The sequence below is a fragment of the Meles meles genome, chromosome 6 (assembly GCF_922984935.1).
Source record: "Meles meles chromosome 6, mMelMel3.1 paternal haplotype, whole genome shotgun sequence".
Taxonomy (NCBI): domain Eukaryota; kingdom Metazoa; phylum Chordata; class Mammalia; order Carnivora; family Mustelidae; genus Meles; species Meles meles.
The window spans coordinates 76,612,795-76,636,664 of NC_060071.1; the positions used below are offsets into that span (position 1 = coordinate 76,612,795).

The following is a 23,870-nucleotide window of genomic DNA, read 5'->3' on the forward strand; positions in this document are numbered from 1 at the left end:
AAGAGAAGAAAGGAAACAATAAGGAACAAAAAGACAAGGAAAGGGAGAGGACAATATTGAATTTGGCCAGCAACGTGTAGCTGGTCTGACTCAGCTCTGTGTGTGAGCATGGTGTCCAGCAGTTGCACAGGAGAGATGGAGAGGTGGAAATTACATCAGTGAGGACATTAAGCACTACATCTTATTTTTCACTGACCACATTCTGGTAGGAATCATTTTCTTTACAGATGGTGACTGACTTGGTTTCTAGAACTCTTTTGATGAATTACATTTACTTCTGCAATACTGAGTGGATGCTATGAGATAGTTTTCCTTTGTCAGTATTTTTACAGAACTGAAGGCTCACATTGTCTGTTAAACTATGCAGTTTGGGGAATGGAGTCATTCTTCCCTATGATTCTTCAGGGTTCTGGGTAATCCCCAATAGGCTCTGCCTCTTCTAGAAGAATCATTCACCTTTCTTCACACACTAACCCACACTTTTCTTACATAAAGTGCTTTAAGGAAAAAAAAAAACACATTGCATCCTCCTATATGGAAATATTGCTCCTACCTGCTTACACTGCCCGCAAGCACAGTTTTGGAGAGATTCCTGTGCAGTGTTATAGGGCTGCTGTGGGCGGGGTCTCAAGCTCTGTGAATGACAGGGCTGAGGTGTGATTGGTGCTCAGTGATTCTGATGGGAAGGATTGACTGTAAAAACACAATTCCTCTGGACCCAAGACTACACTCTACACATTAGGGGTGAAGGCACCTCATTAACTAGACAAGGAATCATGAGGACACCCTGGGGAACTCTGCTGGGAATCCTGTGGCTCCAGGTTTGCTGTGAGTGAGGACGTTCCAGATGGGGGCTGGGGAGTGGTCCACAACCCACAGTGATGGGAGGAGCTGACACTGAGCTCCTAGAGTCCTATATCCTCAGGGGTGTGTCTTAGGATATTTTACACATTTTCATACTGCATGAGTGACTCTCCAGTGATATCATTTGTGTTTGTTTCCTTCTTTCCACACAGGGGTGAGAGCGATGAATGTGGAGCAGAGACCTTCAGCCCTGAGTCTCCAGGAGGGAGCCAGCTCTACTCTCAAGTGCAATTTTTCTAAAAGTCCATACAGTGTGCAGTGGTTCCGACAGCACCCCGGGGGCGGCAACCTCACCCGGCTGTTTTACATAGTTTCAGGGATGCAGCACAGTGGGAGGTTAAACTGCACAGTGAATACTAAGGAACAGTCCAGCACCCTCCACATCATGGCGTCCCGACTGGAAGACTCAGCCACCTACCTGTGTGCAGTGGAGACACAGTGCTCCCTGGTGATCTGCAGCCTGCACCCAAACTGCAGCTGTTCCTGCAGACCCGCCCTTCTCCGGGGCTCCCACTGCAGCCATTGCACGTTTTCAGATTTATGTAACAGTGTCTTTTCCCTCCTAAAATTAGACCTACCAGTGCTCTCATTTCACTTGCTTTTCTTGCTCTTTTTCTTTCAAAAAGCCTTTGCAGTTATAAAGCTCTACCATGGAACCTTTGGAGCAAGTGACAGAGATGCCCATATCCAGTACCCTGTTAAGACAGATGTCCTGGCAGCTAGCATATAAATTATATATAAATTACTTAAATGGAAAACCCTCACAAAAAAAAGATGGTCATGAACAAACAAAAGATGTGACACAATTTTTAAGTTTCCTGCAGGTTATTTTTCAGTGAAATGTAAAGAGACCATGTAGAATTTTTTTTCAAGTCTATTCAGCTTTTTTTACTCCTGGAAATAGAAATGTAATAAAATAATTCCTTTGAGGGTCACTCACTCTACTTATTACATTTATTTTCTTTATCAGTAAGATAAAACCCTGTAAATAAGTACTTTCATTTTATGCATGAATAAAGAGAGGATTTTAGAGCATAAGTGACTTGGTGGAGCTCATATTATTCCAAAGTTGGTGAATCTGAGGTGACACGAATGCTTATCCTCTGAGTACCTGATGTAGAAGACCCTACAGAATCACAAAATCTCAGATTTCTATTGATCAATTTGTACAATATATTAACACACCACTGAGAGAAGTAGCCATTTAAGTCATTTCTAAATAGCATGTTTTGTGGACAAGCTCATGGAAATATTCATTCTGTTCCATGAAAATCATTGCTCTTCCTTTCATTTTGAATCAATCTATTTTCATGATCTTATAACATAATTCCCAGTTTGGAAAAGAGAGCAGAAATCCTCCAGGACAACCCCAAAAGAACCCTTCTCGTTGTGGCCGTAGACAAAGATTGCTGACTCCAACCCCAAAGTTGAAACTTGCATGTGGAGGATTCCAGCACATACTGAGTTCCAGCCTGCACTGGTTTTTATGTTGATGAAAGGGCATTGATAGGAAGGCCTGTGCCCCTGAAATTTGAGATGAATGTAATTGGTCAGACTACTAGAAGCTAGGAGCAGAGCCAGTTTCTGGATCATGGGACCTGTGCAGTTACATATCCCCTGACTCTCCCAAGGTGGTTAAATGCTGTGCTCTCATTGTCTTGAAACTAATACTAATTTTATCTTTGTACCTGACTTTTAAAAGTGAGTTCCATAAGTGGGGGAACAAATGCCTGAGCAGAGAGATATGTGGGCAGCAGGACACAGGCAGGAACACATGCAGACTCAGGTTCTGGGTCACAGCAGGCTGTGTGTGAGCTGAACAGGGCCACCTGTGGTGTCTGTGCCTGATTTTTACTAGCTGGGGCTTTGACATGCAGCCAAGGGTGTAGTAAGTACTGTTGGGAAATTACTATAAATTGAATGTGTATACCTTCACATTTCAAGATAGCAGTTTGGTAGGTTTTTTTTAACAGAACTAAACATACTCTTACCACATTGTCCAGCAATGGCCTTCCTTTGTATTTATTCAAAGGGTTTGAAAAGTTATGTGTACACACAGACTTGTACACAGGTGTTTTATAGAGGCTTTATTCATAATTACCAAACTTGGAAGTAAGCAACCTGTCTTTCAATAAGTGAATCAATAAATAAATTGTGGTACATCCAAACAATGGAATATGATTTGGTGCAAAAAGAAATGAGGTATGAAGCCATGAGGAGATAGGGGGAAATTGTATGCATTTTACTAAGTAAAAACAATCCATCCGAAAAGGCTATAAGATATGATTCAGACTCTATGGCTTTCTGGAAAAGACAAAACTCTGGAGGGAGTAAAAGATTGTTGTTGCCAAGGGTTGAGGGGAACAAGAGGTATCAGTATAGCTCAGAGCATGTTTAAGGTAATGACTTACTCTCTCTGATACTGCAATGGTGGTTACATATTTTACACATTTGTTCAAACCCATAGAACATACAACAGCAAGAACGAACTCTAGATAAACTGTGGGCTTTGGGTCACATGATGTGGCAGCATAGGGTCTTCCATTGTGAGAAGGTTCATGGGGAAGGTGATAATGGGAATGTGATACCTGTGTGGGGGCAGGAGGTACACAAGATACCTCAGCACAATGTCCTCCTTTTTCTTTGAACCTGGTTGTGGTAGTTGAAAAGAAGAAAATCTTTGAAAAATTAAGTGGGAGACATGAAGTTAGTATGTATGAAGAGTTAAAGCATTTTAGATAAATGATTCCCCTAGAATTATTACCTAATGATATATTTTAACCTGGTTTTTGAATCATGTTCCTGAGTTTTCATTTTGAGATCATCTCAAAAATTGTAGAGGCATCCCTGGTTGGAAATTTTGAAACTCCGAACTAAGGATTCAAAGAGAAAGCCAGAATCCATAAAACAATTAGGCTGTTTTTAAAAGTGCAAATTGCTTTCTATGTTATTCAGCTCATCTGCCTTCCCTAGGTTTTCTCAACTGCAGAGATTCTTTCTTTTCCATACACTAAATAAGTTATGTGTAAAAGATATTTATAAGAAATTGAGACTCCAAAAGAACTTCCTGCTTACCCATGGCTCGGTCATAGAGTACCCTCATCTCAGTGCCTATAATGGACTCCACTCAGTGAATAACTTCCCATTTTATTCAATGTTCATTTGGATTTATTTCTCCTTGATACATCAGTGATCTCCAAGAATAAAGGAAAACCTAGGTAGGATGTCATCTCATCTCATCCTGCTGAAGAGGTCTCAGGGTAGGTTAGGATCAACCTCAGACCCACTAGATCATATGTGGTTGTGAAAATGGTCCTGGGGTTGCATGATGTAGAAAATTTCACCCAATCTGACACCAGTCCACATTGCATACCACCAGTCATCAATAAATACTTGCTTTGTTATACAGCATAGAAGAAATTAAGAGCTAGAAGGACCCTTAGAATTTCTTGAGTCCAACTTCATTTTATACATCTTGACTGTTTCCACGATGACTGTATGGAAAAATTAGGTAGTGAATGAGCTGGAGGAGAAAGACGCTGGGTTTCCTAATTTCCTCTTTAGCATTCATTCCCCTGCCTCCTTCCTGTAGGACCATCGTGCTCAGTAAAGAGAAGGTGTCGAATGCAATTCCAGGCATTTTTTTCTGTGGTTTGGGTCTGAGAAAGTTGTGGTCCCATCAGTTTGAAACCTTGAATGGAGAGTTCCAATTTGTGTAAATGTCTGAGATCTTGGGAAGGAAGGGAGATTCAGGCTGAGCCACTGTGATTTTACAAGCAAACTCATGCATCACCCACTGTTTTTACAGGAGTAAGCCAAAGATGATGGCAACATGTGAACACCTACATGTTGTGAAAATGGTCCTGTATTTCTAAGGACTTTCCTTTAAAAAAAGCAAATATATTTAATATCCCAGTTGGGCATTCTTTGAAGGCATGATGAGCATAATGTGCATAACTCACACATTGTCTGCAAAAAAGATCGCTGGAATTGGAAAACTTGAAGAGCTGGCAATCCATGAAGATGGTAGATGAAGCTTTTCTAGGCCAACACTAGGATCATATTAAAATAAGAGTCTATGAAATAAGGAGCTGGAAATTTTGCATAAGGGATGACCTTATCTGTGCAATAGTTAATAAATGGAAAAGTGTTATTATAGATAATGGTCATATTCAGACCTTTACATTCAGTTCTGATAGTCATGCCTAAAAGGTGCAAATATTGACCTAAATAATCTATGTTGGAGAAGAGGGAAATTTACCCAGAGAAGTGTGAGAATTCTTACTTTATGGAGAATGGGTGAAAGAATTGAAGATTCTCAGAACCAAGAAGTTTTCCATACATAAAAACACATTTCATATGTACACATATATTAATATATATATATTTTACACATATATTAATATATTGAGTTGAAATTCTGATAGCTGTCTTTAAATCTTTCAAGGTAGAACAGGTAGAAGGAAGATGAGTTGTATTCTTTGTCATTTCAGAGGCTCCATGAGTAGGAATCATAGGAAAGGGGATTCCATTTGTGGAAATGAGGTAGTCTTGGTTTCTCAGAGATCTTTTCTCTTGATCAGTTCTGTAGGAACAGTTTCCTGTTGGTACCATCCCCCAGCACACACAATATTTACAGTTTCCTGGATTTTTGCTCACAGAGGTCATCAGAAGATTCCAAGAAATTCATAGGAATGAGAAAGGGGTTTTGGAAGAGAGAGATAATTCTGGAAACTCACAGGACTAGAGAACTTTATTAATGAGTCCTCAGGAAAGAACACTGTAGTGGAGTTTAGGAGAAATATAATGCGGTATGGAATGTGGAGCAGTGTTAACCAGGAAATGGGAAGCATGACAAGATGGATGGCTAATACTTTAGTGGAAATTCTCCTTAGGCTGTGTGAGTCAGTAATTACATTGGAGGACATGCCGTGTATTTTGATTTGAGAAAAGGAAATCACCTCAAGGATAAACTTACATGTCATATTTTCTGAGCTTGCAGCTTGATGTTTTCTCAGGATTTCTACTGAGATTCTACTAAATCTACTCTCAGATTTCTCTATGCAAATTAGTGCAATATTAGGTCAAAGAGTTTCCTATAGTTGAAATAGTAATAACGGATGGAAGTTATCCCTGCTCCCTTATCATTTAGATTTGGTCCTTTACTTTTTATCATAGTCATCTTAACTAAGGGGATAGTCCCCATTGTGACTGTTGGTACTCTCATTCCTTTGGAAAAAACAAGGTCAGGCAACACCATCCAGGAGGAGCAGAGCAGATTTGAAATATCAAATGATCTTCTCTCTTTCTGTAATCTTTGGTTACATTTTCCTTTTACAAAAGGGTTTTCTCCATAATAGACAATTGAGGATGGTAGATTTGGTAGAACAGAAAGGAAGTAAATCATGATCCCTTCCTGATTTCAAACGTGTACACCAGGGCCATCACTGAATAAATAGCAATAACATCTACCTCTTTCCAACTAACAGTGACTCAGCAGTGTGCAGGCATGTAAACCTTGATCTCCACATTCTTACTGTACAGTTCATCCCTGATCTAAGATATAATTTCCTTGACAGATAGCTGCCTTAATGCATGTGAGTCCCTCAGAGGCACGGCTAAGAGAACATTTCCCCAGCGAGTTCATAGAGATGTGACCACAAGAAGGCAGTGCACCTGTGCTGATGCAGAACACGTGGAGGGTTCATCTTAGTGCATCTGATGGACTAGACCATGGTAGCAGCAGAGCGTTTTTCTTATTGGCTGGTAGAAAATATGGTTAGTTACTCTGTTACAGGAAATAAGGGATGGCCTGATAAGAAAAGGAGCTGAGCTGGCTGGAGGCTGCAATTCTGAACCTGAGCTTAACTGGGAGGAACCATGAAGACATCCATGGGAGCTTTAATCATGTTCTTGTGGCTGCAGCTGAACTGTGAGTTGAGTGTTTATGGGCACCGGAGTATATTAGCGGATATTCTTCGGAAGTCAAGACTGGCTTCACTCATGTTTCCTTCCATTAGTGTAGAAAAAAAGCACTCTGAAGCACAATAATCTGGAATCTCCTCTCCTTTCTTTGACCTTTTCTTTCTGCACAGGGTTCAGCCAAGGAGAAAATGTGGAGCAGCATCCTTCTACCCTGAGTGTCCAGGAGGGAAGCAGCTCTGTTATCAACTGCAGTTATTCAGATAGTCGTTCAGACTATTTCCCTTGGTATAAGCAAGAACTTGGAAAAGGTCCCCAGCTCCTTATATATATTCGTTCAAGCACGGCCACAAAAGAAGACCAAAGACTCACTGTTTTATTGAATAGGACAGCCAAACATCTCTCCCTGCACATCAGAGACACCCAGGCTGAAGACTCAGCTGTGTACTTCTGCGCAGCAAGCACACATTGCTTCCCAGGCACCAGCTGCCTGCACTCAAACCTGGGACTGGGGCAGCCCCTGTCATTTGACATAGACATTCAAGGATGGGCTTTGTCCTATTGTTTGTCTATACATGGAATCTAGTGTTTTATTATTTTCTAAAATTTAAATTCAGTCAGCTAACATATAGGACATCATTTGTTTCAGATGTAGTGTTCAATGATTCTTCTGTTGCGTGCAACACCCAGTTCTCATTACATCACATGCCCTCCTTAATGCCTATCACCCAGTTACCCAAGAAGCTAATATTTTAGACATTAAAAGCAAATTATATAACTTAAGATGGAGATAACCCCAAAAGGGTTGGAACACTTTGTTAGATGAGTAGTGCTTAATGGATTCTTATGGAGTTAGTAATGTTTTATTTTGAAATTCAGGCATTGAGGAACTCTACATTTGCTATTGAGACTCCTCTCCTATAAATAACTCTTCAGTACCAGTTTCAAAGTTCTTATTATCAATGATCACTTCAATATTGTGTTTCAAAAGTAACTATTATGATTTTTCTGATTCTAAAACATTGCATGCTAAATACAGGATTTAAGATGCAAATACAAATGTCATAATTCTGTAATCATATAATATTGCTAATATTGCTTTTAGTCTCAAAAATTCTTATTATAATCAGGATCATGATTTTTTCACCTCATGTGTTTTGATTTGAGTATTCCCCACTTCATCAAGCCATTACCTCAATCATCTCCCTTGTTTTAATTTTATTTTTTGTTTTCATTTAATCTGTGTCTTACAGTAGCTCTGTGAGATATTTTAATTATTTACAGTTGCATTTTCATTTTGTTTCTCTGTATTCGGTCAAAATATCACAACCATTTCATGTGTCTTCATCATTTTCTTGTTCAGAAATTGTGTTATGAGATTTCCATAAGAGCTCAGGGATGGTGTGTGTTATTTGTGTGTTTGAGGGAAATTAAGAAAGAGAGTCATTTGACAATATGACCTTCAGATCAATCTCAGAAAAATATTCTCGTTTACAAATTCTGTCCTTATCTGTTGCAGTAATTCTCTCATAGGATTTAGAAGACAGAATTTTATCTCATTCTGGGCTATCTTTGCTGTGCCTAGCACAACCTTTCCCACATAATTGGTTATCAGTAGATGCTAGAGAAAGAAAGAAAAGATAATTCTGTTACTGACTTATAATTTTAATTTAAGCTTTATGATTGAATTATATTTATAAATTGATTTGTGAAAAAGAAAAATCCTTAAAATGTATGTGTGATTATTTGATTGAGAACATACTATTTCATTCCATTTTTATGTATCTCTTTCTTTTTTTCTAAAATATTTTATTTATTTATTTGACAGAGAGAGAGATCACAAGTAGGCAGAGAGGCAGAGGAGGAAGCAGGCTCCCTGCTGAGCAGAGAGCCAGATGTGGGGGCTCAATCCCAGGACCCTGGGATCATGACCTGAGCTGAAGGCAGAGGCTTAACCAATGAGCCACCGAGGTGCCCCTATGTATTGCTTCCTTAATGATGCTCTGCTGTTAGAAGATTATTCAATTTATTCTTGAACTTTTAATTTTTTGTTATCATAATAAAAACTCTTCTTCCTGAGGTATATAGGAAAACTTTTGTATGCATGTGTCAGCCACCTTACTATTATTAGTAGATTGCACAAAGGTATTTGGACTAATGGCTAATGTAGAGATGACGTGCTACCAGCCTCCCTCCACGTTCATGTTTGACTGATATAACATTATTAACCACAACGTTTATTTTTTAAAAATTTCCCTAGTGCTGCAGAGAAATCAATGGAATGAAACACATTGAGTAAATATTTAATTCCCTCATTTTCCCACCCCTGCTCAAGGGTAGTAGGCTCCTTGCAAGGTCCCTCCAAGTCTTCCTAAATAATGATGGATATAATTGTGAGGGTGGATGTTATAATTGTTCAGATGTATATAATAAATAAAGTGACAGTGGTTCTTCTAAGCTGAGTTACAGTTGCTAGGTATTTCGTAACCGGCTTTCTCTTCCTGGAGAAGTCCCCCGATTAAATTCAGCTTATCACATCTGACCAAAGGAGGTTAGAACTGTAGCCCAACATGTCAGTGCGCTTGATTCTTTCCCTCCTTTTACTGCCAGATTCTGTGCAGTGGAAGAAGACTACTCCTGATGGGTGCCTTTCCTCCAAGCCTGATAATGGAGTCAGAAGGAAGCATGCTTCTATATTATTCTTTTGTTTCCTCTTAAATCAATTAGAAGAAAGACAGAGGGTGCAGTTTCTACAGGTTTGAATGCTTGATCATACTGAGGTGAGAATTGATACAGTGGAAGAAAACAAGTGTTTTAGCCTGAGTGTGCAATGAGTCTCAGATCCAGAACATTCAGGTTTAAACCTTCATCATGTTTGGTATATTTGTTTCCTACATTCTGGACAAGGTAGTACAAACTTTTAGGCCTCCTCTTGCTCCTGTGAAGCCAGACTGGGTGCTGAGAGTCTCCCTTTGGTTTGCTTTCTCTAGGACAGTGCTGACAGAATTTGTGTGATTTCTCCCAATCCGGGAGAGTGGGGCTGCTCTCTGCGCATGCTCACTAGTCGCTTACAAAAGCTCACAGCTGTTGTCATCCTGTGTGCACTGGTAGGATGCCACAGGGTGGGATGATGTGCGGGTGAGGGACTGAGTGTTGTGTGTGCTCATGGACCATTTGTGAGGGTCCGCAGGCAGGCCATCTCTAGTGGGTCATGGGCAGATTCCTAATGGAGGCCGTGCCATGGTGTGTAGGGTCCATGTTGTTTTACTGCCCTCCAAGAGCCCTGGGTGCTTTCTGCTAGGAGGACCCCACTCCCCTTTGAACAGTACAGCTCAAGTATTCTGGATGGGGCTAGAAAGAGGTTCCTCTTTAGGAGCATCCTCCAGACCTGGAGGGGCATGTGTTCACTCACATATTCTCACGTCCCTCTATGGGGAAATACAGACTGGAAGGTTCCTCTTGGTTGGGAGCTGTGCCATGCGCAGGGGTGAGGAAGAATAGTGAAATTGTTCTTCGTGCCATCCTTAATCTATCAAAATCATATTATTGTTGTTGTTGTTCCACAGTGTGCTATGTGTTCTCTGCTGGACTTTTTCATAGGTACTCCTTTTAGTTTAATGAATGACATTGAAAATCAGTGGTTTGGGGGGGAGGTGGAGATGGTAGAAATTTTCTATTTTGCCATTTTGACCTCAGTGTTTGAATTTTTATTTTAAAATAATTATTAGGAAAAATTGACTATTTTTGATGTGCAGTTCTGTGAAATTTGAATTTAGGTACATTGTATAGATCATGTAATGCTACAAGATCATGATACAGAATATATCATTGCTCCCCAAAACTCCCTAGTGTAATGCCATCTCACACTTCCATATTCCCCACTCCTTGCAAACATTTGTCTATTCTTATTTTGTGTTTTTAAAAATGTCAGAATGATGGGAGCATACAACCCATAATCTTTTGAGTACTATGTGTCTTGGTGGGAGGAAGCACATGCCACAGGGCACAGGTATGACCTCATCCCTGTCACCAATCTCAGTGCTTTCTACCCGTGAGGTTTTGAACTTTGAAGTTATTTTCATAGGAATAGTTCATCATTTCAAGTGTTTGAATTCCTTTAGACAGTTGATTTATAGTTCTACAGAATACATTTGGCAATTGATAATACAGAATTGGTGTTGAAGTTTGGATCATCTCATATAGTCAAGTGGAGTCATGTTCTGTATACAAGTTCTGTATACAAACTCCATTCTAAATTTTTATCAAGAGATACTTTCTCACATTTTAAGAGTAATTTCATTAATGAAGGTTCATTCTAGCCATACCAATTAGAGTATGATTAGTATTTGGCTTTTCCAGAAGTTGATATGAAATAGCATATCCAAAAATTCTTACACTTGTGGCATTCGAAATGTCTGTGCAGAGCTGAACTATAGCAATAGGGTGGGTATTATGTCAAATAAAGACCATACCCATGCAAGTTATTTTATGAGTAAGAGAACAAAATCAGAATAATCAGAAAACACATAATATTTTACCATTAAAGTAGTAAGAGATAAAAATAACCTGAAAAGGTCCATCACATCATTGCATATGCAAGATTTCACTTTCTTGATGGCTGCATAGTATTCTATTGCATATGTATACCACATCTTCTTTATCCATTCATCTGTTGATGGACATCTATACTCTCTCCATAGTTTGCCTATTGTGGACATTGCTGCTATAAACATTCGGGTGCAGGTGCCCCTTTGGATCACTACATTTGTATCTTTGGGGTAAATACCTACTAGTGCAATGGCTGGGTCATAGGGTAGCACTATTTTCAAATTTTGAGGAATCTCTGTTTTCCAGAGTGGCTGCACCAGTCTGCATTCCTACCAGCAGTGTAGGAGGGTTCCCCTTTCTCTACATCTTTGCTAACATCTGTCACTTCCTGACTTGTTAATTTTAGCCATTCTGTCTGGTGTGAGATGCTATCTCTTTGTAGTTTTGATTTGTATTTCCCCAATGCTGACTGATGGTGAGCATTTTTTTCAGTGTCTGTTGTCCATTTGTATGTCTTCTTTGGACAAATTTCTATTCATGCCTCCTGTCCATTTCTTGACTGGATTATATATTCTTAGGTGTCATGTTTGATAAGTTCTTTATAGATTTTGGATACTAACCCTTTATCTGATATGTCATTTGCAAAAATCTTCCTCCATTCTGTAGCTTGTCTTTTGGTTTTGTTGACTGTTTCCTTCACTGTGCAAAAGCTTTTGATCTTGATGAAGTCCCAATAGTTCATTTTCAGCCTTGCTTCCCTTGCTTTTAGAGACGTGTCTGCTAGAATTTTCTGGGCTGAGGTCAAAGAGGTTGCTGCCTGTGTTCTCCTCAAGGATTTTGATGGATTCCTGACTCACATTTAGGTTTTTCATCCATGTCGAGTCTATTTTTGTGTGCAGTGTAAGGAAATAGTCCAGTTTCATTCTTCTGCATGTGGTTGTCCAATTTTCCCAACACCATTTGTTGAAAGACTGTCTTTTTTCCAATGGACATTCTTTCCTTCTTTGTTGAAGATTAGTTGACCATTGAGTTGAGGGCCTATTTCTGTTTTCTGTCTTCTGTTCCATTGATCTAATTGTTTGTTTTTGTGCCAGTACCATACTGTCTTGATGATTACAGCTTTGTAATAGAGCTTGAGGTTGGGAGTTTTGATGCCCTCAGTTTTGGTTTTCTTTTTTCAACTTTTCTTTAGCTATTACAGGTCTTTTCTGGTTCCATAAAAATTTTAGGATTGTTTATTCTAGCTCTGTAAAAATGTTGATTGTATTTTGTTAGAGATTGCTTTGAATGTATAGCTTGCTCTGGGAGGTGTTTTTAACATTTTAACATTTTAACAATATTTGTTCTTCCAATCCATGAACATGGAACCTTTTCCCATTTCTTTGTAAACAGTTGCCTTCTTATCATAGCAGGATATATTTTTACCTTAAGTGAAAGAGCAACATATAGAGTGGGAGGATACATGATTCTCAGCCTTACATTGTCTTCATGTTCCATTACATACAGATTTGTTATGTAAGTGCCACCCACCCACTTCCATCACAGATGCAATGAATGAACATTTTCTCTGACAATTAATAGTGGCAAATTGAGAAGAGGCTTTTGATATCATCCTGCTCTGTGTTCTAAACTATGAGCTCTGCCACAAATTTCTTGATACTTTGGAGCTATGCTTCATTATTTGCAAAATGGGAATATTATATCTTCTTTATATTTTGTTGTGACAATTTATCAATAATATTAAGAGATTGGCAAGAAGCCGATGAGCAATTTAGGACAGTATCTCAATAGGTACTGAAAAGGCATTTGACAAATTCAGATCCATTCCTGATTAAAATTCCCAGATAAGATAGAATTGAGGGGAATTTCCTCAACTTAAAAATGCCCCCTCCCCAAAAATCTACATCAAATGTCATACTTGATGGTGAAAGTTAAAAATCCTTTTTGTTCCTTTTGTAAATAAGGGAAGAGTTTTTGTTCCCACTACTTGTATTTAATATTGAAGTAGAGGTTCTAATCAATGGAATAAGACATGTGGAAGAAACAAAGCCATACAGTTTGGAAAGGAAGAAGTGAACTTATCTTTATTAATAGCAGCATAATTTTCTGAGCAGAAAACTCAAGGGAATCTATAAAACAGTTACTAGGACAAATTGGTTTGACAAGTCAAATGTACACCTACCATATCATTCAGCCATTTTTCTCCCACATATGGACCAAGAAAAATGAAAGCATATGTCTATAAAAATCTTATACACAAACATTCACAGCAGCTTTATTTATAACAGCCTCAAGGGACTAATGGATATGGTCAGCAACAGGTGAATAGACAAATTGTTTTATACGCACATGATGGGAAACACCACAGCAACAGAAAGAAACAAACTCCTGATAATTGCAACCAATGGAGTCTCTCAAAACAATTATGTTGAGAAGAAGCCAGATGATAACTGTTTCCTTTGCTGTGCAAAAGCTTTTGATCTTGATGAAATCCCAATAGTTCATTTTTGCCCTTGCTTCCCTTGCCTTTGCCGTTGTTCCTAGGAAGATGTTGCTACGGCTGAGGTTGAAGAGGTTGCTGCCTGCATTCTCCTCAAGGATTTTGATGGATTCCTTTCTCACATCGAGGTCCTTCATCCATTTGGAGTCTGTTTTCGTGTGTGGTGTAAGGAAGTGGTCCAATTTCATTTTTCTGCATGTGGCTGTCCAATGTTCCCAGCACCATTTATTGGAGAGGCTGTCTTTTATCCATTGGACATTCTTTCCTGCTTTGTCGAAGATTAGTTGACCATAGAGTTGAGGGTTGATTTCTGGGCTCTCTATTCTGTTCCACTGATCTGTGTGTCTGTTTTTGTGCCAGTACCATGCTGCCTTGATGATGACAGCTTTGTAATAGAGCTTGAAGTCCAGAATTGTGATGCCACCAACTTTGGCTTTCTTTTTCAATATTCCTTTGGCTATTCGAGGTCTTTTCTGGTTCCATATAAATTTGAGGATTATTTGTTCCATTTCTTTGAAAAAAATGGATGATATTTTGATAGGGATTGCATTAAATGTGTAGATTGCTTTAGGTAGCATGGACATTTTCACAATATTTATTCTTCCAATCCAGGAGCATGGAACATTTTTCCATTTCTTTGTGTCTTCCCCAATTTCTTTCATGAGTACTTTATAATTTTCTGCGTATAGATTCTTAGCCTCTTTGGTTAGGTTTATTCCTAGGTATCTTATAGTTTTGGGTACAATTGTAAATGGGATTGACTCCTTAATTTCTCTTTCTTCTGTCTTGTTGTTGGTGTACAGAAATGCAACTGATTTCTGTGCATTGATTTTATATCCTGACACATTACTGAATTCCTGTACAAGTTCTAGCAGTTTTGGAGTGGAGTCTTTTGGGTTTTCCACATATAGTATCATATCATCTGCGAAGAGTGATAGTTTGACTTCTTCTTTACCAATTTGGATGCCATTAATTTCTTTTTGTTGTCTGATTGCTGAGGCTAGGACTTCTAGTACTATGTTGAATAGCAGCGGTGATAATGGACATCCCTGCCGTGTTCCTGACCTTAGCGAAAAAGCTTTCAGTTTTTCTCCATTGAGAATAATATTTGCGGTGGCAGAATGGGAGAAGATATTTGCAAACGACATATCAGATAAAGGGCTAGTATCCAAAATCTATAAGGAACTTAGCAAACTCAACACCCAAAGAACAAACAATCCAATCAAGAAATGGGCAGAGGACATGAACAGACATTTCTGCAAAGAAGACATCCAGATGACCAACGGACACATGAAAAAGTGCTCCACGTCACTCGGCATCAGGGAAATACAAATCAAAACTACAATGAGATATCACCTCACACCAGTCAGAATGGCTAAAATTAACAAGTCAGGAAATGACAGATGCTGGCGAGGATGCAGAGAAAGGGGAACCCTCCTCCACTGTTGGTGGGAATGCAAGCTGGTGCAACCACTCTGAAAAACAGCACGGAGGTTCCTCAAAATGTTGAAAATAGCACTACCCTATGACCCAGCAATTGCACTACTGGGTATTTACCCTAAAGATACAAACATAGTGATCTGAAGGGGCACGTGTACCCGAATGTTTATAGCAGCAATGTCTACAATAGCCAAACTATGGAAAGAACCTAGATGTCCATCAACAGATGAATGGATAAAGAAGATGTGGTATATATACACAATGGAATACTATGCAGCCATCAAAAGAAATGAAATCATGCCATTTGCGACGACGTGGATGGAACTAGAGCATATCATGCTTAGTGAAATAAGTCAATCGGAGAAAGACAACTATCATATGATCTCCCTGATATGAGGACATGGAGAAGCAACACGGGGGGTTAGGGGGATAGGAGAAGAATAAATGAAACAAGATGGGATTGGGAGGGAGACAAACCATAAATGACTCTTAATCTCACAAAACAAACTGGGGGTTGCTGGGGGGAGGTGGGGTTGAGAGAGGGGGAGGGGGCTATGGACATTGGGGAGGGTATGTGCTATCGTGAGTGCTGTGAAGTGTGTAAACCTGGCGATTCACAGACCTGTACCCCTGGGGATAAAAATACATTATATGTTTCTTAAAAAAAATTTTTTTGGAAGGGGAGGCTAACCATAAGAGACTATGGACTCTGAAAAACAACCTGAGGGTTTTGAAGGGTCAGGGGTGGGAGGTTGGTGGAACAGGTGGTGGGTAATAGAGAGGGCACGTTTTGCATGGAGCACTGGGTGTTGTGCAAAAACAATGAATACTGTTATGCTGAAAAAATAAATAAAATGGAAAAAAAATAAAAATAAAAAATAAAAAAAAGAAGAAGCCAGATGAAAGGGTATAATTTGTACAAAATTTATACAAAATTATAAAAAATGCAGACTAATTCATGGCAGAAACATTTCCTGGAAATGAGAGTGGTGAGAGTTGAGAGAAGGATTACAAAGAGACGTGACATTTGGGGTGATGCTTGTGTTCATTATCTCCAATGTGGTGAGGACTTTCCAATACATACATACGTCAAAACTTATAGAATTGCTTATTTTTATTTGGTGCAGTTTACTCTTATGTAAATTATGCATTACAAAACCAATAAATATCTAAATTTACTATGGGATACCTTCCCGCAATGTTGTACCAGTCTTCTTGTATGATCCCAAATACAAAATATTTCTTCTGTAGGCATTAATTGGCCTGAAATTATTTTTTAAGTTATAGATAATGAATTTCTGCATCCACGTGGTACTGTTTATTTTCTTTCTTTTTTTAAAAAAATATTTTATCTATTTATTTATTTGAGTGTGAAAGAGAGAGAAAGAGAGTGTGCAATAAGACTAGGGGGAGAGGCAGAAAGAAATGAAGAGGGAGAGGGAGAGAATCTTGATCAGACCCCTGATGAGCTGGGAGCCCCATGTGGGGCTTGATCCAACTACCCAAAATCATGACCCTAGTCAAAACCAAGGGACTGAAGACCAACAAACTGAGCCCCTATTTGGCCCCTGTTTATTTTCAACCAGCATTATCCCACCTCTTTGAGATTCTCCCTGCATATCTGAATACAAATTTATAGTGGCTTGTCCCATATTCCTTTCTAGCATAGTTTTGGGCAGGTTCTGACAATGTGATTTAGAAGGTGGAGAGAAAGGTAAGGGATACATGAACCTGAATGCAGGCCTGAGTTTCTTACTTCCCTCTGCATCTTGTAAAGCATTTCCATGTTGGCTCTGGGCTCATGAAGCTACTTGATATGAATCAGTGTAGAGTGCTCTCCATTGATTAGCTCCTTGAGCTGAACTTCCATCTATGCATCTAAAGTTAACTGTTACAGGGCTTTATAGAAGATGTGTCCTTGTCTAGATCTTTATCCTGATAATCTTAATTTCTTACCTTGTGGGGCAATTTTTTTAAATTGAATGTTAGCAACAAAATATGACAGATGCATGGTAATGATTAACACATCCTCAAGGGTAAAAACTGTTAAGTGGATAGCATTAGTATTTGCTGCCTGATTCACATAGACTAGTCACCTGATGTTTGAGTCAACAAAATAGTGAGAACATAAAATAAGAATCTCAGATCATTCTATAGGGATTTGAAAACTTCATGCATCATGATTCTTCTATTTAGAATCCCTATTTTTAACTTTTTAGTGATTCTGAAATTTAGGAATATTTGACTATAAAATACTGTGGTGGTTCTTCTGAGATGCTTTTATTAAAAAGATAATATTCCTTACAATTGGTATTATTTTAGAACTACATAAATGCTGTATTTCAAGTAAAGACCATTTGTTCATTTATTTAATATTGTTCATATGTAAATATTTAGTGAGTGCTTAAAAAAATGACAGTCATAGTTCTAAATATTGGGTCACAGTGCTGAAAAGAGACAGAATCACTCAGAAATAACTTGACTTCTTATTACTTTTTCTGTATTCAACTCCAACCCCTTTTCTGGCAGTCAGTATGTTATAGGCTGGCCCACATGGATACATGAAAATATAAAGTACAGTAGTAAAATGTTTCAGAAGATTACTTTCCTCCTGCTACAGAAATGCCCTGGATGTGTGTTAAAGAACTTCCATATCTGGTAGTGTCTTAAGAACAAAACTGACCTTAGAAGTCAGGATTGCTGTTGTTCAGACTTCCAAGGGCCCCCTGAAGACTGACATGTGCTTCATGAAGTCAGGGTTTAAACAGATAGCTGACTTGGGGAGGATTCTGGCCAACGTGCATGCATTTCAGTCCCTGTCCACCAGGGGGTGCAGCTTCCTAACAGAATCAAATTTCCTGTGTGAAATGTGGGCTTCCACTGATCATTTCTCTGTCAGTCCAACATTTCTTCATGGTAAGAATGAAAGACATTATTTAGGTGACACTCCAGAGATGAAGTGTTCTCCAGGCTTCGTGACTGTGGTACTCTTAATGCTTGGTAAGTAAAATGTCTCTTAAAATTTGGATTCTTTCTTCCATTATGCCAGCAAATTGTTTAACTGTAATTTCTCCAAGAGCTCTATGCACAAGGTGACACAGGTCTCTTTTCTTTTTCCTCAGGACAAACACATGGAGACTCAGTGACCCAGACAGAGGGCCAAGTGACCCTCTCAGAAGAGGCTTTGCTGACTATAAACTGTACTTTTTCAACATCATTGTCCCCCACTCTTTTCTGGTATGTCCAGTATCCAGGAGAAGGTCTAGAGCTCCTCCTGAAAGCCTTGAAGGACAAGGAGAAAGGAAGCAACAAAGGATTTGAAGCCACCTTGGACAGCAAATCAAAATCCTTCCACTTGGAGAAACGCTCAGTACAAGCCTCAGATTCAGCTGTGTACTATTGTGCCCTGAGGGACACAGTGATGGGGACTACAGGGGGAGCTGAGCACAAACTCTGAGCAGAACAGAGGTCTGGATGCTGGAATGTCTCTGCCTGATCCCTTCTGGTTCCAGCACAGTCTTTGGTTGTTTGTCCCTCAGTGTGTGGTTGACACAAAATCATACAAATCTCTAGAGCACAGGAACCAGAAGTAACATTCCCCAACCCCAGCTGTTCCTTAGGGGCATTGAGAACAGTTTGATGCCAAGAGTTCCTCAGGGAGAGCATAGGTAATTTCAAGGTAAAACCACACAACAATGAAGTGGTCTCTTGCTCATCCTTGCAGCGAACATCCACAAGTTGTTCATGGCACCCTGGTGGGTATTACTGTGTCTATGACACTTTTAGAGACACACATTGTGCCTGAGAAGGTGACCTCTGTCCAGTGTCTTCCTGACAGAGTATGGCAAGAGAGGTGATGGGAAAGCATCAGCCCCAAATCAGGTTTTAGTAGAAAAAGAAGGGAAGGGAAGAAAGGAGGAGGAGCACATGTCCCCAAGCAAGGAAAAAAGAGGCCGGGGACCTCTGCCCTGCTTTCTTTCTAGTGAATCAGGTGAGAGACACAGGCTGATAGTCAGCATGAAGGGGTAGGGAGCAGAAACAGAATGGAGGACGTGGCTCATGTCCTGGTCACTTAAATAGATCAGTTGGGTTTTTGACAGTAAGAAATCAAGTGAGATCATTCTCAGTGCCCAGAAAATATGGTGAGAGAAAATGCTCTTTTACTGATGTTTCCTAACAATGTAGATATTTAAGAGATGCTGGAAGGGAAATCCTATAGATATCTCTAACTCCTGTTTTTCAATTTCTCACAGAGAGCCACAAATCATGGTATTGGGGGAATGCGTAGGAGTAAGTAAAGTTATGTAAAGAATAATAGATAAGTAGTGTCTGTATTATAGTGCCAGACTTTTTCAATATTGTTGCAATCTTCTTTATCATCTCCTTATCTGCAGATTTTTTGAATGATGTTGACCGGAATATTAATGCTTTCCCTTATATATTAGTTGTATATTCTTGGCTTAAAGTAATTTTTTATTTAACTAGTTTAAAATGTAAATCCTATTTTCACACCTGTGTAAGCACAAAGGCTTGTAGAAAATATGCTTTAAATAATTCAAAGGGTATATAATAAAAGTTTTCCCAGATATTTGGATAACCATAGAAGATCAGGGGTTTCTGACTGGCTCTGTGATTTGAATTGGACTCTGGATTTCAGAGTTATAAATTCAAGACCATGTTGGGTGTATAGATTACTTAAAAATAAAATCTCTAAAAAAATCCATGTTAGATTAATAATAAATGTTTATCTCTTGATTTTTGTAATATCTTTTTTAAAGATTATTTATTTATTTGAGAAAACAAGTGCATGAGCACAAGTAATGGGAGGGGTGAAGGGAGAGACATACTCCCCACTGAGCAAGGAGCCTGCTGAGGGGCTTGATCCTAGAACCCTGAGATCATGACCAGAGCTGAAGCCAGAGGTTTAAATGGCTGAGCCACCCAGACATCTCTCTAATGCTCTTTTAAAAATTTAGTAAAGACATCCCAAAGGGCAGAAAGCTACAAACAGAGAAAGATGGAAGAAGCTATCAGCAGACAGTGATTAACCAATTTAGAAAATGAGTTGTTTGTAGATAGGGGTGAACTTGCATGAAAGACCAGATTAAAGAAACCTGGGCCTATTGTAGAAGCACCTCAGCTGTGCTGTGCTTTAGAAAGGTCAGGGGAAAGAAGCACTTCATATTTTTGGATAATTGAGGACGATGGCATTGCCCACGTTGGTGCACACGTGTGTGTGCACAGGTGTGGTTGTGTGTGCATGTGTTGAGGGTATTGGGGGAGAGAAGATATAAAAGAAGACTGAGTGGTCACCTTGGGTGGTCAGAACTGAGCATACAAAGCATGGGAGGTTATTGTGGTTCAAATGAAATTAGGGGAAAACATACCTCCAAGGATTAATAACCTAATGAACAAACTCTGGTACCTGTTCTGAGCTTTCTGAACACAGCTGGGCTGTGGAAAATGAACAGTGAGGAGGAGACCTTGGTGACAGGTCTATTGTCCGAGGGCTGCAATCTGAACTCTTCAACAAAGAATGATTAGATTTTTCTGCTTTTGGCTCCAACATAGGCATCTGAACAGATATGAGTAGTGAGGAGGAACACCGGCATAACAATAGGTACCTTGAAAGAGCTACAGTGAATGTCTAAACACTTTGTCTTCTTGTCATATGATTTATTTCTAACTGAGGTGAAATAACATACTAGGAGCATACATGATTCTTTTTTTTTAATTAATTTATTTATTTTCAGCGTAACAGTATTCATTGTTTTTGCACCACACCCAGTGCTCCATGCAATACGTGCCCTCCCTATTCCCCCCACCTGGTTCCCCAACCTCCCACCCCCCGCCCCTTCAAAACCCTCAGGTTGTTTTTCAGAGTCCATAGTCTCTCATGGTTCATCTCCCCTTCCAGTTTCCCTCAACTCCCTTCTCTCCATCTCCCCATGTCCTCCATGTTCTTTGTTATGCTCCACAAATAAGTGAAGCCATATGATACTTGACTCTCTCTGCTTGACATTTTGCTCAGCATAATCTCTTCCAGTCCCATCCATGTTGCTACAAAAGTTGGGTATTCATCCTTTCTGATGGAGGCATAATACTCCATCGTGTATATGGTCCCCAACTTCCTTAGCCATTCGTCCGTTGAAGGGCATCTTGGTTCTTTCCACAGTGTGGCGACCATGGCCATTGCTGCTATAAACATTGGGGTACAGATGGCTCTTCTTTTCACTACATCTGTATCTTTGGGGTAAATACCCAGCAGTGCAATTGCAGGGTCATAGGGAAGCTCTATTCTTAATTTCTTGAGGAATCTCCACACTGTTCTCCAAAGCGGCTGCACCAACTTGTATTCCCACGAAGAGTGTAAGAGGGTTCCCCTTTCTCCACATCCTCTCCAACACACGTTGTCTCCTGTCTTGCTAATTTTGGCCATTCTAACTGGTGTCAGGTGATATCTCAATGTGTTTTTAATTTGAATCTCCCTGATGGCTAGTGATGATGAGCATTTTTTCATGTGTCTGATAGCCATTTAGCATACATGAGTCTTACATCTTTTTTTTTCACAATTCTTACACCTTATGCTGTTTACATAATTCATTACAAGCAGTTTTTAAAAATCATGGAATGTTTCAAGAATTTACGTGTCATTCTTGAACACAGCTATGCTGATGTTCTCTGTATGGTTTGGATTTTAGAATATGTGCTGCCTAAGTGAGCCCTACCTGTCTAACTTTTCAGTAGTGCCATTCACCCACTTTTTTTTAAGATTGTATTTATTTATTTGACAGAGAGAGACAGATCACAAGCAGGCAGAGAGGCAGGCAGAGAGAGAGAGGGGGAAGCAGGCTCCCCGCTGAGCAGAGAGCCCGATGTGGGGCTCAATCCCAGGACGCTGAGATCATGACCTGAGCCGAAGGCAGAGGCTTAACCCACTGAGCCACCCAGGTGCCCCCATTCACCCACTTTTATCATAGATGAAATGAATGAACATATCATAGTTAGCTAAATCATCAATCCTCAATTCTAATTTCAGTACAAATTTTACTCATGTTTCTTTTCAAATGTAAGGTTTTCAAAGTTGCATCATGCATAAGAATTTTAGGTAGTGAGACTCTCACTGGGACATAGAGAACTATGATATGACCCACACAACTTGCTACACCAGGAAAACCCTATTTCCTGTTCTGGGGCCACAGTAGCACATACCCAACAATCCTTCCCTCACCCTGTCAGAATCCCCTCACAGTGCCAAGTTCTGAAGTTGAAGAAGAAAAAGACATTTCCCTCTTGTGGGAGAACTCAAACATGTTGTTCTCCAACCTTCTCAAGGTGGCCATGGCTTCCGTGTGGCTAGGTAAGGATGGTCCCTGTGTGAATGTGTCTCCTCTATGACTTAAAATCAGGAGAGAGAGGCAGGATCTTGTGGGAACCTTGGGAAGGAGGGATGACAGTGTGTAAAACAGAAGTGCTTTGTGCCACATCACCTATTCCAGAAGTCTCTGATTCTGTGTTATTTTCCCTTCAGGATCCAGTATTGCCCAGAAGGTAACTCAAGCCCAACCAGCAATGTTAGTGCAGGAGAAGGCAACTGTTAACACTGTTAAATGTGAGTGCACATATAACACCAGTGATCCACATTTTATTCTATTTTGGTACAAGCATCCCAGCAGTGGGGCAATGGTTTTCCTTATTTGTCAGGATTCTTACAACCAGCAAAATGCCACTGAAGGTCACTACCCACTGAATTTTCAGAAGACAAGAAATTTCATCCAACTTGTCATCTCAGCTTCACAACTGGAGGACTCTGCAGTGTATTTCTGTGCACTGAGGGAGCCCACAGTGAGAGGCATGATGGAGGGAGGTATATCCAAACCCCTGGCCTCTTGTTGATGCATCTCCCTGCAGTGGGGCCCAAGGGGGCAATTGCCATCCCAGACAGGAAGTGGCACAGGTGTAGGCTTAGAGGGAGAACCTCATTCAAAGAAAATACCACTCTGGATAAGAGTTATCGTGCATCAAACACTTCCTAATCCCTGAAAATTTGTGCTGTAATTGTTTATTGAAGGCTAGAATAGCCACAAAAAAGAATTTGTCATTTTGCAATTAGATTCAGCTAGAAAAATTGGCTAAGGAAGTTTAGGAACCTTTGACTCAAAAATCAGCAATAATGTGTGTGAATTGCAGAATTTTTCAGATCAGTTTCTTCAATAAATATTTATTGAGCATATATTATGTTACAGACATTGTTAGAATAAGGAAGGTCATGAAATGTCTCTGTGGTTTTCCTTTTTTTAAAATCATGCTGTTTTATACCACTTAATGTTTTATTTTAATTGTGTTGGTTTGCTGTGAATCATTGTACTTACATTTAGTTTCTAAGGTGTCTATTGTGTGATATGTTTGTATCCATCTTATTAACACCTCCAGCATAGATGTGCTCAATTTGCATACAGGAGGTTTACCTGCTTCCCACCAGTATTATCTACAAATATGCACAATTATGGGTCCTGAAGGGGATATTATGAAGGAACAGAGTGTGAATTTTGCCAGTAGTCTGTTTCTGCCTTTGACATCAACACTCCTTCAAAAT

The 23,870-nt window shown here is 39.6% G+C and overlaps 1 non-coding gene and 4 gene segments (V, D, J or C); 4 read left to right on the forward strand and 1 right to left on the reverse strand.

The window, feature by feature from the left end:
* The first annotated feature begins 724 nt into the window (after positions 1–724).
* Positions 725–6,577, forward strand: LOC123943611. The segment is given in 3 exon segments: positions 725–828; positions 1,017–1,406; positions 6,444–6,577. Coding segments are annotated over 3 exon segments (576 nt in total).
* Positions 6,578–6,710: 133 nt separating this feature from the next.
* LOC123943612 lies at positions 6,711–7,372 on the forward strand. The segment is given in 2 exon segments: positions 6,711–6,796; positions 6,960–7,372. Coding segments are annotated over 2 exon segments (465 nt in total).
* A 10,820-nt stretch (positions 7,373–18,192) lies between these two features.
* Positions 18,193–18,731, forward strand: LOC123943613. The segment is given in 2 exon segments: positions 18,193–18,274; positions 18,397–18,731. Coding segments are annotated over 2 exon segments (381 nt in total).
* Positions 18,732–21,893: 3,162 nt separating this feature from the next.
* LOC123945365 lies at positions 21,894–21,999 on the reverse strand. Its single transcript, XR_006819200.1, has one exon. It is a non-coding gene; the product is annotated as a U6 spliceosomal RNA (small nuclear RNA).
* A 586-nt stretch (positions 22,000–22,585) lies between these two features.
* LOC123943614 lies at positions 22,586–23,170 on the forward strand. The segment is given in 2 exon segments: positions 22,586–22,634; positions 22,806–23,170. Coding segments are annotated over 2 exon segments (414 nt in total).
* Positions 23,171–23,870: the final 700 nt, after the last annotated feature.